This window comes from Misgurnus anguillicaudatus, chromosome 2 (genome assembly GCF_027580225.2).
Source record: "Misgurnus anguillicaudatus chromosome 2, ASM2758022v2, whole genome shotgun sequence".
Lineage (NCBI taxonomy): Eukaryota > Metazoa > Chordata > Actinopteri > Cypriniformes > Cobitidae > Misgurnus > Misgurnus anguillicaudatus.
Window position 1 is genome coordinate 23238546 of NC_073338.2, and position 14090 is coordinate 23252635.

Below are 14090 nucleotides of genomic sequence, written 5' to 3' on the forward strand. Positions count from 1 at the left end.
GACGTCTTCTATGAAGTCCCTTCTTCAGAAATACGTATCGAGTTCTGATTGTGTAGTTTGTTTAGTGTGTTGTGATATGATAACAGCTTAGCTTGCCGTTAGCTTAGCTGGCGACTGACATATTTCTGTGGGCGGAGTTTAGTCAAAAAAGTTTTATTGATGTCATTAAAGCAGGAGGTAGGGGGCTGTAGCCCAAACCAGCCGTTCGCTGTATGCTTTGAAAGGCATATTCTGTTAAAGAAAAGATATCGCCTGGCAGTGAACTTTGAGCTTTATCATTTTACAGGTATTATTTATGCTATTATAGCAACATTACACACTAACTAGAGTTTAAAAATGTGATCAGAAAGAATGTGACCTTTAAAAGGATACCATACAATATGAATCTGATATTGGGCAGAGAATCAATGCCATAAACCAGGATTTATAGAGACCTAAATGAACATTGTGTTAAAACTGTCTTAATTGTATCCTTTGCTATAAAATGATATGCAAATTAGTGTTTTGAGCCACTTTAACAACCACGACTCAACAAAGATTGAATTTCAAATAACAAGCCAAATTCAGCACATGCTATTTGTTTGATTAATCTTTATTGGAATGCATACCCATTGTTTAACATCTACGACATAAATAACATTTTGTTTCATATATTTTATAACCATTTAGATTATTTCACATGTTCAACAATGCACAATGAGATAAAGCACAACATAAAACAAGAGATACAATATATCAAGTCACTGAACAGCTTTTGTTTGCCATATTTATTATGTAGCACAGATGAACATTCACACAGATAACACTAGATCAGACACGCTGACTCGAGCACACACACAAACACAGTTCAGCTTCGGGCAGCAACAGCTGGAGTCGACTGTTCAGTGGACTGTAGCTGCTTTCCCAGGTACTCCCTGAAAAAAATAACACACCAAAGAGAGATTATACACATATTCCCTTTTCAAACAATTATAATGTCCCTCTCATTGTACTTCTGGATATGACGCAAGCCTTTACGGAGGTAAAATAGCAGTCTTTTGAGCCAGCACTATAGGCACGCTGAGACCGGAAAAGAAATTCACCCATGCTAAAAGTAGTTACAAAGACATTAAAACTCAGCATCGTTTATTTCAGCCCAGATTTATTCTCTTCCTGAATGTTTTACTGTACAAGGTCCTCATTGAACACGAAAAATGTCTTTTTACAAAGAAGAGTGAATTCTGACAAACTGTCAGTGGAGGCTATCTGTGTCCTGCAAATCTTTCAGAGATTTAAGTGCCCACAATTCTAAAATCGAGCCAGAGCCATCCGCTCTTCCTGTCAAGCACTGTTAAGTGTTTCTCCTCAACTCTGACATTTTTTTGAAGCGGTGTGCTTTACTTCTGACTTCACAGCTTCTAAATATACAATTTTGTGAGAGTACACGATAGATCATTTCTTCATTTCTTAGCCAAATTACTAAATTAGCACACAACAGTTACTCCTTTAATTATGATTTTTGGCAAATTAACCGCACTCTATTGTACATCAGTGATGAGCCATTAAAAAGAGATCACCATTGTGCTGCTTCAAAAGAACTAAAGAGAGAAAATCTGAAGCAATAACAGTTCCACCCTTCAACTTGTACAGTACACAAGCTAATATGTGTAATGTAGGTTATGAATGACATTTACGCTACATTTACATGACAACCAAAGATATAATGTACACACACGACATAGCTTTCAGGGATGGGTGATGTAATGGCATTGTTACTTAGAAGCACTACACAGTTGCACACATACATATTTATGTGCAGAGCGAAAAGTACAAACAATCAAGACAGCAAGAAAGAAAGTATTAAGCATTTTAAACTGTAGTTTAGACAGACGATGAGGTATTACTAAAAGTGACCCTGTACTAGAAAGCAACAACATTTTGTAAACTATGTTGGAGAAGCGTTAAAGCAACACTATGTAGTTTCCATGTAAAAATTACTTACAGCTCCCCCATGTGGTTGAAAAGCGCAACAGTGCCTGGTATCAGACACTCTTCTGCAGACAAGGGGAGGGGCGGGGCTGTGTGCTCTACCCTCCACCGCCACTTTCAGAGTGTGCTTGTAGCAGCTAGGAGGCTGCTCAGATTGCAGCAACAGTACAATTTGTCCAGTTAAAAGTTGTTCTATCACTGAAATAATTTTAGAGACATTATTTAAAGGTAAAAAAAATACATAGTGTTGCTTTAATAAACGTTGAAGATTTGAAAACCTCAAAACACAGTTGGTGTGTAAAAAAACCCCGAACTGGATAAAAACTGATGAAAATGTTGTCTTAAAAATGGCCCCTTATTAGTGTACAGAAGATAGAGAGTTAAGTTACTTAAAAAAAAATCATCCCTATGGTAATTCTCAATTTATGCATCATAAAATCATAACCTGCAAAAATACAAAATGACAGCAGTGTTCACATCTCTGACTAATTGCATTAAGCATCATTTAAGATATACTGACATGCTTAAGTGTTGCTATGGATTCAATGTAGAGGTGATATCTGCAAATAATTTATATATAGCACAGGCAGGCACACAGTTTATCTTTGAAGCATGTTTTAATTCAAATTAATTGAAGATTAACTACACTGCACTTCTGCTAACTTCAGTAGCTTTATTGGACTCACTTTCATTTAAACCGTTTAGACATACTGTATTAAAAAGTATGAATGGAAAATTTCTATTGAAATGGACTTTCTATTAAGGCCCCTATTTATAATGCATTAAATGGGTATTCTTAATGCATTATAATTGCAGGCGTAATGACTTATAATGTTTTAATATGTGACCATGAACAAAAAATTCTGTCATAAGTAGCATGGGTATATTTGTAACAAAAGCCAATTTTTTAAAGGTGCAGTGTGTAAATTTTAGCAGCATCTAGTGGTGAGGTTGCGAATTGCAACCAACGACTCAGTCCACCGCTCACCACCCGCTTTTGAAACTCATAGAGAAGCCACGGTAGCCACCATCGGAAAAACATGTCATCGTCGGAGACAACTTAGTAAAAATGTTTGTCCGTTAAGGGCTTCTGTAGAAACATGGCTGCACAAAATGGCGACTTTCATGTGAGGGGACCCTCGGTGCATGTAGATAAAAAGGTCTCATTCTTAGGCAATAAACACATTATGAAAGGTCTTTATACACCCCTGATAATTTAGTTTTGTATATTATTTTGCATTTCTGTCAAGAGATCCTTCTTAAAATTACATATAACATATAAACATATAACTATGTTTGTCCAGTGGTGGCTACCGTAGCTTCTCTATGTGCTTCAAAAGCAAGACTTGAGCAGTGGACTGAGCCGTTTGTTGCAATTCACAACCTTACCACTAGATGCCGCTAAAATGTACACACTGCACCTTTAACTGTTGATTATTTATTAGATGACACAACATAAAAGGCATTATGTCTGCATTATAATTAGGGGCTTTATAGAAAGTGATTTCATCGAAAGGCTTTCACCTTGACTATGATTATGTTTGAAAGTCATTCAGAAACTTTACTTTAAATGGCTAAAATCAATATGCAGAGAAGCACATTACTCTACCTTCTGAATATATTTCACAAAGGATGTTCATACTGAGATACATTTACACTTTTTGCTTAAATGCACACCAGTGAGTCGATTTCTGAAATATATCTAAATGACTTCGTATTTTTCGAATATACGTATTGCCTCTCTGAGCTCTGCATATGAAAAAGAAGAGATGCAAATGTAGCGTTCAAAAACAAATAGGATGCACAAAGCAATCACGCTTTACAGGTGAACCAAAGTCTCATATTCAATCCAGCTAAACCAAAAGATGTAAGCGAGGGAACACGGTGTCCACTTATTGACTTCAAGAGGCTTTTGACTTTCTTTTCACGGAAACCTCAAAAAATAAATTTTGCTTTTGACATCAGTGTGTTACAAAGGGAGAGCAAGAAAATTCAGCAAATCTATCAATGTCATGTTTTACCCTTGCTTATCCTCTATTGTGAAAATGTAGCAAGCAATAACGAAGTTGTCTTGCGAGTAGCTTGTTCTTGTAATGTTTTGTCTATATTTGTGACCTTCATTTAAACCCAGCTAAATAAGACCAATTGTGACCTTGCACTGATGTGTGTGGATGATTTTGAAAGCAGAAAAGAAAAAACACTTCAGTGGTTACGAATGTGAGTACTTGGACCTGAATATAACTCAAGGGCGGTCACATGCATCACAGCACCCCCTAATGTGTAGTTTACTTTCTTCATTTCCAAAGAAAAGTGATTTTCCACAAAAGTGGATTTTTTTTAGAAGTGGAGGTTTGTGAAAATAAAGCATCTCAATTACTTACTAATAACATTTTCATTGCCATTAAAATAAAATTATTGAACCTAAACTTAAAGCTATGGTCAACGATTTCAAAAATTGTTCATTATTAATAACCTCGTTCAGATTGCTGGTTATGGTTCTACAGTAAAATCCTAACAATATGAAGAGAAAAAAGAATGAAAAAAATCCATTCACTCTATTGGGTGTAAAGCGGCAGAGAAGTTGACCAATGTAAGCTGTCCGGCCGGATCACAGCTTGACTGAGTGACGTTGTTCAGGTCATTTCCCGGTGGGAGGGGTGTGTGTGTGGAGGGGCGGGATGAGTTTTTTAAAGCAACACCAAAGAGTTTTTTTTACCTTAAAGGTATTGCGGAGGATTTTCTTTTTCCGGGTGGATCATCAAGACTATTGGTCCTCCTAGATGTCAATCAGGAGTGTTGCGCAATTGCATTTTTTAAAAAAGTGGAGAAGGCGGTTCTTCTAAAATTCGAGAAAATCCTCCGCTATACCTTTGAAATAACGTTTCCAAAAAAGTTTCAGTCATTCATCCACTCGAAACAGGGTGAACGGCACTTTCACATTCGCTTTGCAGCCCTCTATCGGCCAAAACCGCACTAAAGAAGTTTACAACCGTCTGGTCGCAGCCCTGTAGTTCAACTGAAAACTACAAAAACTTGCTTTTTACGGCAGACATACAATCCAATCAGAGCCAGCTGCAGTAGGCTAAATTAATTACGACAGTGGTAATGGACAATTCCGCTTCCAACCTGTAGGGGGAGCAAAGAGCAAAAACTCTTTAGTGTTGCTTTAAAGCTTCCCAACCGTCTCAGGCTTTCTCGACCGATTTTCAACATCGTAGACTACAGCTTTAAGAGCCTGATAAAAATGCTCATTTACAAGAAAACATACTCACGAACATAACCATCTATGAAAGTTACTTCCTTAAAGAAGGACTAGCAATCTCGAGATTTTCAGTCGACAAGCACTCTCAAGGTTGTAGTTTGAAGCATCTGTTCATATTTCACTATATAGTACTTGTCTCAAAATCCACAATTCATGTATCTGTCATAAATCTCACCTTAAAAACATTGAGCTAACAAGGCTAAGTCTGAAATTCAATTCCAAAGAGACACACATACCGATAAAATACCTTAAACGCACCCCGGATAAAAGCGTCAGCTAACCCCATAAAGGTAAATGGGTGATTCTCGCAAAATTAGACTTATGAGGTGTCATGAAACATTTTGAAAAAAAGTAAATGCAGTAATTTCAAATTTCAAACGATTTCAAATGACATCATACAAACCAATTTTGTTACATTTTCATTACCACAAAGTGTCTATGGCTGGATTTGGGTTCTTTGACATGGAAATATTTATAATAAAAAAATCTAAAAAAGCTTCAGTGCATGTTAAAGAAACGTGGTATTTGGTGATCATTGCTAAATGTAGAGACAATAATAAAGAATATAAATGTCTCCAAGAAAAATTTTCTCATCCTCCGCAACAAACAAAATTTATTGGAAGGAACATAATTGACTGTGACACTCAAGATGGCTACCAGGTATGCAGTTCTTATTTTTTCTCTCCAGATAAAGTTGAAATTTTGTAATTTTGAGCTTTTTAGTTCTCATTACTGTAACATGAGTTTGTAAATGCATATATTTAATGTAATATCATGTTGCGGTAATGATAATTTTTGATAATGATAATCTAAAAAAATGTAAATAATTCTATAGGAAATATTTTTAAATACTCAAAAAATAATGGTTATAGTAAGTTCAGACCTTAAAGGACAAGTTCGGTATTTTACACTTAAAGCCCTGTTTTCAGATTGTTTATGATGAAATAGAACTGGTTTTGACTGAAATTTGGACATATGCTGCTGGCCCGAGAATTTTCGGTTTCTGTGGTATCACCCCCCCCCCACCACCCTCACAATGGCTGCATAGGTGCACTGGAACAATCCTTTCTAAAATGCATTAAACTTTTGTTTACAAAGACGTGAAACTCACCGAGTGGTCAGGTGTGTTCACCGATATCCTCACACAAAAATGGCTGCAAAAGATGCTTTCCAACAGCTGTTTTAGCAAACTTGTGGACCTATTTTTCCAAACGCCTCACACCCGTATATTCTTCCACTGAAAGCTTGAATAATAGACACTCCAGCCCAGTTGGTGGCGATAATCCGCCTTTGCCAATTGCAAGAATACAAACAAAGTTCCTGGCGCGGAGTAATACCGTACCTCACAGCACATCTAATACAAGTCAATGCAGTTGGCAAAAACTATGATAAAACCTGTTGGAATGCATCTTTTGCAGCGATTTTTGTGTGAGCATATCAGTGAACACCCCTGACCACTCGATGAGTTTCACATGTTTGTAAACGAAAGTTTAATGCATTTTATGAAGGATTGTTCCAGTGCACCTATGCACCCATTGTAGAGGTGGGTGCTGATACAACAAACACCCAAAAATTCTCGGGGCAGCAGCACATGTCCAAATCTCAGTCAAAACCGTTCCATTTCATCACAAACAATCCGAAAACAGGACTTCAAGTGCAAAATACCAAACCTGTCCCCTAATCTTCTATGTGCTAAAAAAATTGGCTTCAAGGGCTTTTTAAAAAAATGAGATGCTGGACACCTTTCTTAGTCTGGATTTCGTGAGAATCACCAAAATGTCCTATAAAGGGCGTAAACTGACTTATATACACCCGTTCAAATAATAATTCTAGAATATGAAACCCATTACACAGCAAAAGTGTGACTCACTACAGTACAAAGTTATTTGGATCAGAAGGACTTCATTTCCTATGAAATTAAGGTTCACGAGAGCAAAGCACGTCCGTGAGATTTCATGCTAAGTTGCCCCGAACAACCTGCAATGTAGCAACTTCTCGGCTAAATTTCTGCAGACGCAAATCACCACGTCTCCAGGGGTCAGGCCAGATGGTTAAGAAACAATAAAGCTCAAATTGTGCAAAGTAAGCCATCTAGAACAGTGCCAACTCAAGCATCTTCCCCCTCTGCTGTTGCCATGACACCAAACAGTCTCTATGGAGTGAGAATGGGAAAAAACGACAGCCATAATGTGGTGACAGCACCGCCTCTCCTAATGGGAAGCTATTGGTTATTTTCTGCATCCTGCTGGGTGTAAACAATAAGACGACAAGCTACAACAACAAGGAAAGAAAAATCTATTTTGATTAGTACCAAAATCTAAAAACGCAACGTGTGATGCATGACACACAGCAATAATGCAATGGAAAGCGAAATTTTGGGTGAGAACCCTTCTGAAAATCACAGTAAAAAGTAAAGTTCTCGAGAAGAAGAAGAAGAAAAGTGTAGGTAATAGTGTTTGCGGATGCGGCTAAATTGCAAAGATGGCATTTGAGTGTAGGCTATTCTTGTACGGCTCTCCTTGGAAACGGCATTCAGAAGATCTTAACTCAATCATCCTGCCAATTCATTCTCCTGTGCCCACAATTAAAAACACAAACAGGACTTGACCTTCACCTCGGTTTCAAACTCCTTAAATATTATTCACACTTGTAGTATCCTCTTTAAAAGTTTCCTCCATGTTTGGGTGATCCGAGCAGAGATGCAATCATTAAATTATTTCCGAGAACAATCCGAACGTATTGTTCCATTTCTTTTATTCTTCTTTTCTGGTTGAGACATGCTTTCTGTCAAGCTATGAAATTGCACATAATTAATCCTAAAAATTACACATGAACCATTTAGTTAATGGCTAATAATTATCATCATACAGTCTGAAGAAGACAGGACCTATCTTAGCAAGAAAGTGGGAGAGCTTTGTTAGATATGCATCAGGCTGGGTTAACACAGTAAAAAAAAGTTTCCCATATTGAACATCTGCACCTAATTCATTTCTTCTCCCGGTGAGACCAATGAAAAATATGAATTATTCATGATGTTTTAGGGAGCCATTACTTAATATTATTTCATGCTTCCTATACTATGGTGATATAGAAACACAGGCACTATTTAAAGTCACTTGAATTTTGGTAAATTTGGTTCTAAGCCTTCTGTTCAAGATGAAGAGATTTACAGTTATTGTAATTGAATACTGACAGAGATTTCTGTTTATGACACAAGTGTTTTAACTTATTGCCTGTGTTGTGTCGTTTATCTTTCTAACGAATACAGGCACAGTAATGAGGTACTTGTGGCGCATTCGGTCTACCCGAGGTCCAGCTCACGCCTTTGCTACACGGTACACAGGGCGGCAAACACATCAAACGTGTAGAGAAATTAATCAGGTTATTTTGAGTCTCATTTAAACATGAACTAATGTGGCGGACGCTTTTATATCAAGTAACTTTAAAGGCATACATTTTATGTTACAAGGGATTAAACATAATGTTTGCAGGGCTAATCTAATCCTCTACAATTAAATTACTGGAGCACAGATATTACATAGAATTAATATGTATATTATGAATATGTCCATTATAATGTTAATACAGGTTTGTAGATGTAAGTATTTAATCTCCAGACTGTTTTTTAAAGCACCTAAATGTTGCATTCATTCAAGCAAGCGAACGTACCAGTTGTGGACCATGAGCTTCTGGACAGCCAGCAGGGCATTATAGCGGACAAGCTGATCTTCATGATGCATGTGGTTCATCACAAGCTGTTTACCACCCAGCTGCTCAATCACCCTGAAAGACAGAGAGATAGAGCTCCAGATTATTGTGTTCAGCATGATGGTTGGGGATTTTTCCGGTTTAATTTATCTCTGGAAATAATTCAGAACAGGCAATGCAGATATGTCCGTACATTGAAAAAGACCACAAAAAAAACATAAAATTACGGTTGTTAAAGCCAAAGGTGTCAAAGAATGCACTGAAATGATCTTATAAATTGTTCTCTGATATCTACATAGAAGGTATGTGGCATTATTAAGTGCAAAAATTATCCAGAGATGGTTTTACATGTCCATTTACAACCCTAAAATTTGCCTGTAGAATGAAATGGACAATTATTACCTTATTTGAAAGGGTCATGAATAATAATATTGACCTTTGCACTGATTGGCTGTTTGTCAGAGCAGGTCTTTAGAATAGCTGTGTGCGTGTGTGTGAACAGACCTTATGTTTGAGCCTGTATCAGACATAGATACGAGCCATTTCTCAATGTCAAGGAAGGATCCTCGGAAGCCAGAATTTCGAGGATGCTACGTCATCGACGTCCGTCGAAGGACTGTTCCAATGTCGAGGATCCTCGAAATTTCAGCCAAGGACTGAGTCCTTCGCTCGAGAAATATCCCATATACAGGAAAGGATGCATATGTGTATCCTTCCCGCTCTTCACGCGCTGAAATCACCCACAATCCTATGCGCGCAGCACCGAAAGCACACTTTTCAATCACGCAATGAGGTAATGACTTGCACTTGCTAGCCTGTTCCATTTAACGTGTTCTCCGAATGCTTAAAAGAGCCTCGCCTAGCCTCTGAAGGAAGTGACTTGTAAGGACTAGTCCTGCCAAGGAAGTATCCTTGACATTGAGAAACGGCTACGGAATTTGAGGAATAATCAATTGTTTGGAGTTTGTTACTTAAAGATGCATTTCCGCCACCTACTGGACTGGAGGGTATATGCAATAAGGGCATAATGACGTAGAACGCAAACAACGCAAGTTTGTGTTGTTGAGGGAAGTCACATGAGGTGTCTGCCTTGTCGCTAAAATTTTCCCAATCTATTTCCAGTCCTTTTTAAAGTAATACGAGACAGCGTTGTCCGGTCAGTCCATGATTTATAATCTGATCCACAAACGCCTGTGTTTGGACTCGCTCTCACGGACGGTCTCTGCAAAACCACGTGAAGTCAAACACGCTTTTTGGGCACACAGGGTTGCCAAACTGTCTCATCTCATATTTTTGACTGCTACGCTTGATCTAACCAGTGACTGATACAACAGGCTTTAATTTATGTTTTTGATGTTTGATGTTGAGTCACAAGTGTTTTGTTTTAGACATGTAACTTAGTGGTTCAATAAGGACTGTGTAAAAAGAAAGATACCTGCTGTAAATGAACAAACTATTAATAAACCTACAATGTATGTTCCTGGGCATAAGTGTTATAAATTAATATTTAATTAGGAGATTAGCTATCATTTTGACAAATTGCTTAAATACACATACAAAAACCATATACGCACTGTTGCGACAGGCCACATTTTGTCCCGTATTTCAGAGTGAGAAAGTTGGCAACCCTACGTGAATAGATGCTGGTGCTGCTTGATAATCAGCGCGGCACAAAGCTCAGTGGGCTCGTCGTTTATTAATTATGACCTGAAATAAACCCACAGTGATTTTAGGAGGATGATTTGTATGCGTATCTTAAGACAGCACGAAAGTATATTTGTCAAATGATCAAAACTGATTTAAAACTTACACGTACACCAATCCGCATTCCGCAATCACATTATTACGGGTTCATGTAAACGCTATGATAGATTTATCAATCAGAATGACTTCCTTCCGATTGAGGCAAAAGGGGCCCTTGTAAACGTAATGAGAGAATGAGTAGAGGGGGAGATAAGGAACCGCTTGGTGAGGTGTGATACTTTTGTCTCTGCACACTGGGTAAGCTGTTTGGGGGTAGATGAAAATTTGATTAGATCTTTTAGATCCTCTTTGTTCTAACAAAGTGTGATTGTCTTTGAGGTAGATATGATGAGCTTGATGAGATCTTTTAGTTTCTCACCAGAATTTAGTGTCTTTGATTTGGCATCATCTCACATCAGCAATGGTGTTGAATGATGAATTTGCACATGGGTTGTCTTAAAGGTGCAGTGTGTACATTTTAGCGGCATCCAGTGGTGAGGTTGGGAATTGCAACCAACGGCTCAGTCCCCTACTCACCCCCATTTTAAAACGTATAGAGAAGCTATGGTACCCGCCACTGGAAAAACATGTAATTGACGGAGACAACTTAGTAAAAAAGTTTGTCCGTTAAGGGCTTCTGTAGAAACATGGCGGCACAAAATGGCGACTTCCACGTAAGGGGACCCTCTGTGTATGTAGATAAAAACGTCTCATTCTAAGTTAATAAAAACATAACAGTTCAATATAAAAAGGTCTTTATACACCCCTGATAATATAGTTTTGTATATTATTTTGCATTTCTGTCAAGAGATCTTTCTAAAAATTACACACTGCACCTTTAAAGCATATTAACTCTTTCGCCTTCATTGATGAGATATCTCGTCAATTAAGAGAAAACGCTTCCCCGCCAATGACGAGAATTTCTGGCTTTCCGCAATACCGCTATTATCCACCAGGGGGCAACTTATACAACCCGGAAGTATCATCTCACGTGAAAGAGAAAGAACTCCGTGTATGTTTTAAAGATCGCTCTGAATGGGATCTCTATGAAAAGTCAGTCACAAAAATTGAATTCTCTCAGCTTTTTGCTCAAAATTGGGTGTTTTTGAAGAAACCTACCCATGTTTGAGAGGTGATCACAAGAGAACTAATGAAGGTAGGATGAAAGATTTTTTTTTTTTTAAAGATGATGGTCTGTTCTTTCATTTGATATATTGAATGTTTATATATTTAAAGAAGAACATTTTCTGGAATGCATTAAACTTTTGTGAAAATCATGAAAAATGCTGGCGCTGGCAACTTTTTTTTAAAAACGCTGGCGGGGAAAGAGTTAAAAACACCACACAGACATATAAACAGCAAAAACTAGATTTTTTTTATTCGGTCACTGCATGTACAGTACTTCTGACCACTTCATGATTCGATTCTTGTTGGTTTGTGGGATGCTAAGGCCATGATGAGTGTAACATTATTGACAGTACAATTGTGCTCTCAAGTGCTGTCGGTGGGGTACTGTATTGTAGATGGCGTCCCTTAAGATTACATGTTATTAACAGTATGCAGCTTTCAGATGATTCTGTTTAATGATATTTTACAATTATATTTTGTCCCATAATTACCTACAGTTACCACAGCTCGGAGAACAAAAGATAGATCGGCAGCATCACGGCACTTATCGCAAATGGGTGCAATTCTTTCAGACGATTGCTGGAGCTAATTTGCTCTGAAGTGGTTTAATTATAGGGTCAGAACCATGGGCGGTTCGGTCCGACGAGTCCCTTTAAATGAGGTTTCTCCCCATTTAAAGCAATAGGGGTGGAAAGCGAGGGTGTGTGTTCTGAGTGGCCACCCTTGGGGATTGAAGAGTCTGGAGTAAAGAAGGTATCAGCCACTCATAGGGAATCTATCACCAGCTTCTAGAGTTGTCACACAATTGGCTATAAATTCACAGAGGATGATAAGTTCATTCTTGCATGAGTCTAAAACTCGATGGTTAAATGTGAAAGGTGACATGAAAATCAAATACACGCAGAGCTGCGGTGATATCTCGGCTTGGATGAGTTGAGCTGAGGTGGCGCTCTGTGAAATGATGTTAATGCAAATCGACACGGATATGATCGTGCGCAAGTACACCACAGATGGTAATAACTCTAACCTTGGCTATTCCGAGCTCTATAATCATCCAGAGCTGGTTACAATTGGGAATTGAAAAAGTACCGTAAAACCTCACCAAAGGCCAGAGATAAAGGATGAAGGATGGCGTCTTACCTCTTGCCGCGAGGATAATGTCTCACGTATTCTCCCACATCGTGAGCAGCCACAGCAATAACCTGGGGGTCATCAGACACTTCCAACAACCTGGTGAGTATCCTGGTGGGAAGCACAGACAAACAATTATTTCAGGTACCTGAAAGCAATCACAAACAGCTCCGGGGTTAAACTAAACCCAGAGTGAGCAAATACATCCCAGCTACTGTACAGCTGGAGACGTCCGTGTCAGTGCGGGAAAATATTAAAGGTGCTATCAGTTCAATAAGAGAGAGATAGGAGGAAACACGCAGCAAGAGGCTTGTTGATCCGAGGAATATCATTTCAGACGTTTCGCCGAAGCGTTTTCGGCTCACAAACGATAGGTCAAGTGCAAGATGGGTCGATGTCGCATGGAAAGCAGGGAAATTATATCAGTCGTGTGAAAACTACAAAACGAGGAGCTCAGAATAGAGTCAGAGAGTTCAGGTGCACCAAATCACCTACCCACTGAGAGCAAAAGATGGGGGGGAAATGGAGAAGGAACGCATGTAAAATACAAATTGCTAAGGGCTGAAATGAAGCCTTTTTGAGGTGATGGTTGAGATGGTGATGAAAAGAGGAATGAGATGAGCAGATTAGGATTTAAACTGAGTTGTCGAGCTGATGGGTTGAGCTGCTGCCTGATTAGACATTGAGGAAAATGAGTTTAAACTGATGCTACTACACTCTTGTGGTTTCAACTTGTGTGACCTTCACTAGAGGGGAAAAACACATTCACTTCATTTCATTCAGAAGGTTTTTAAGAAGTACAATACTGTATATTCAAAATATTTAGTAATGTAGTTATTACGGAGCAATAACCTCCACACACTTGACCCGAGAACTAAACGCACTCTCATTCCTACTCGTTCAATATGCACGCAATATTTTTTAATTAAATCTGTTTGTAATTTTTACGTCTACTGTTACATTTCAAGGACAGCACAGGAAAGTGTGGAAATGTCACGTTTCAAGTGGATGAACACCACAGCTCACCTCCAAACAAATATTACGAATTTTATATTACGAAGCATAGTTACGACTTACAATTTGTACAGGTTAAGCAATATCCAAAGCTATTGTAAAATTATTTATATCCATACTTTTGTTTTTAACGCCA

General features: G+C 38.3%; 1 protein-coding gene across 2 annotated transcripts in view; it reads right to left on the minus strand.

The window, feature by feature from the left end:
• Positions 1–576: 576 nt before the first annotated feature.
• The window catches only part of atp6v1h (ATPase H+ transporting V1 subunit H), a 57117-nt gene continuing 43603 nt past the window's right edge, over positions 577–14090 (minus strand). For both annotated transcript variants that reach the window (XM_055201983.2, XM_055201982.2), the window contains 3 exons: positions 12950–13051; positions 8900–9013; positions 577–914 (listed from right to left, as the gene is read on the minus strand). In XM_055201983.2, coding sequence (XP_055057958.1) covers positions 848–914; positions 8900–9013; positions 12950–13051 — 283 coding nt within the window. In that variant the 3' untranslated portion in view covers positions 577–847. The remainder of the gene's footprint in view (positions 915–8899; positions 9014–12949; positions 13052–14090) is intronic.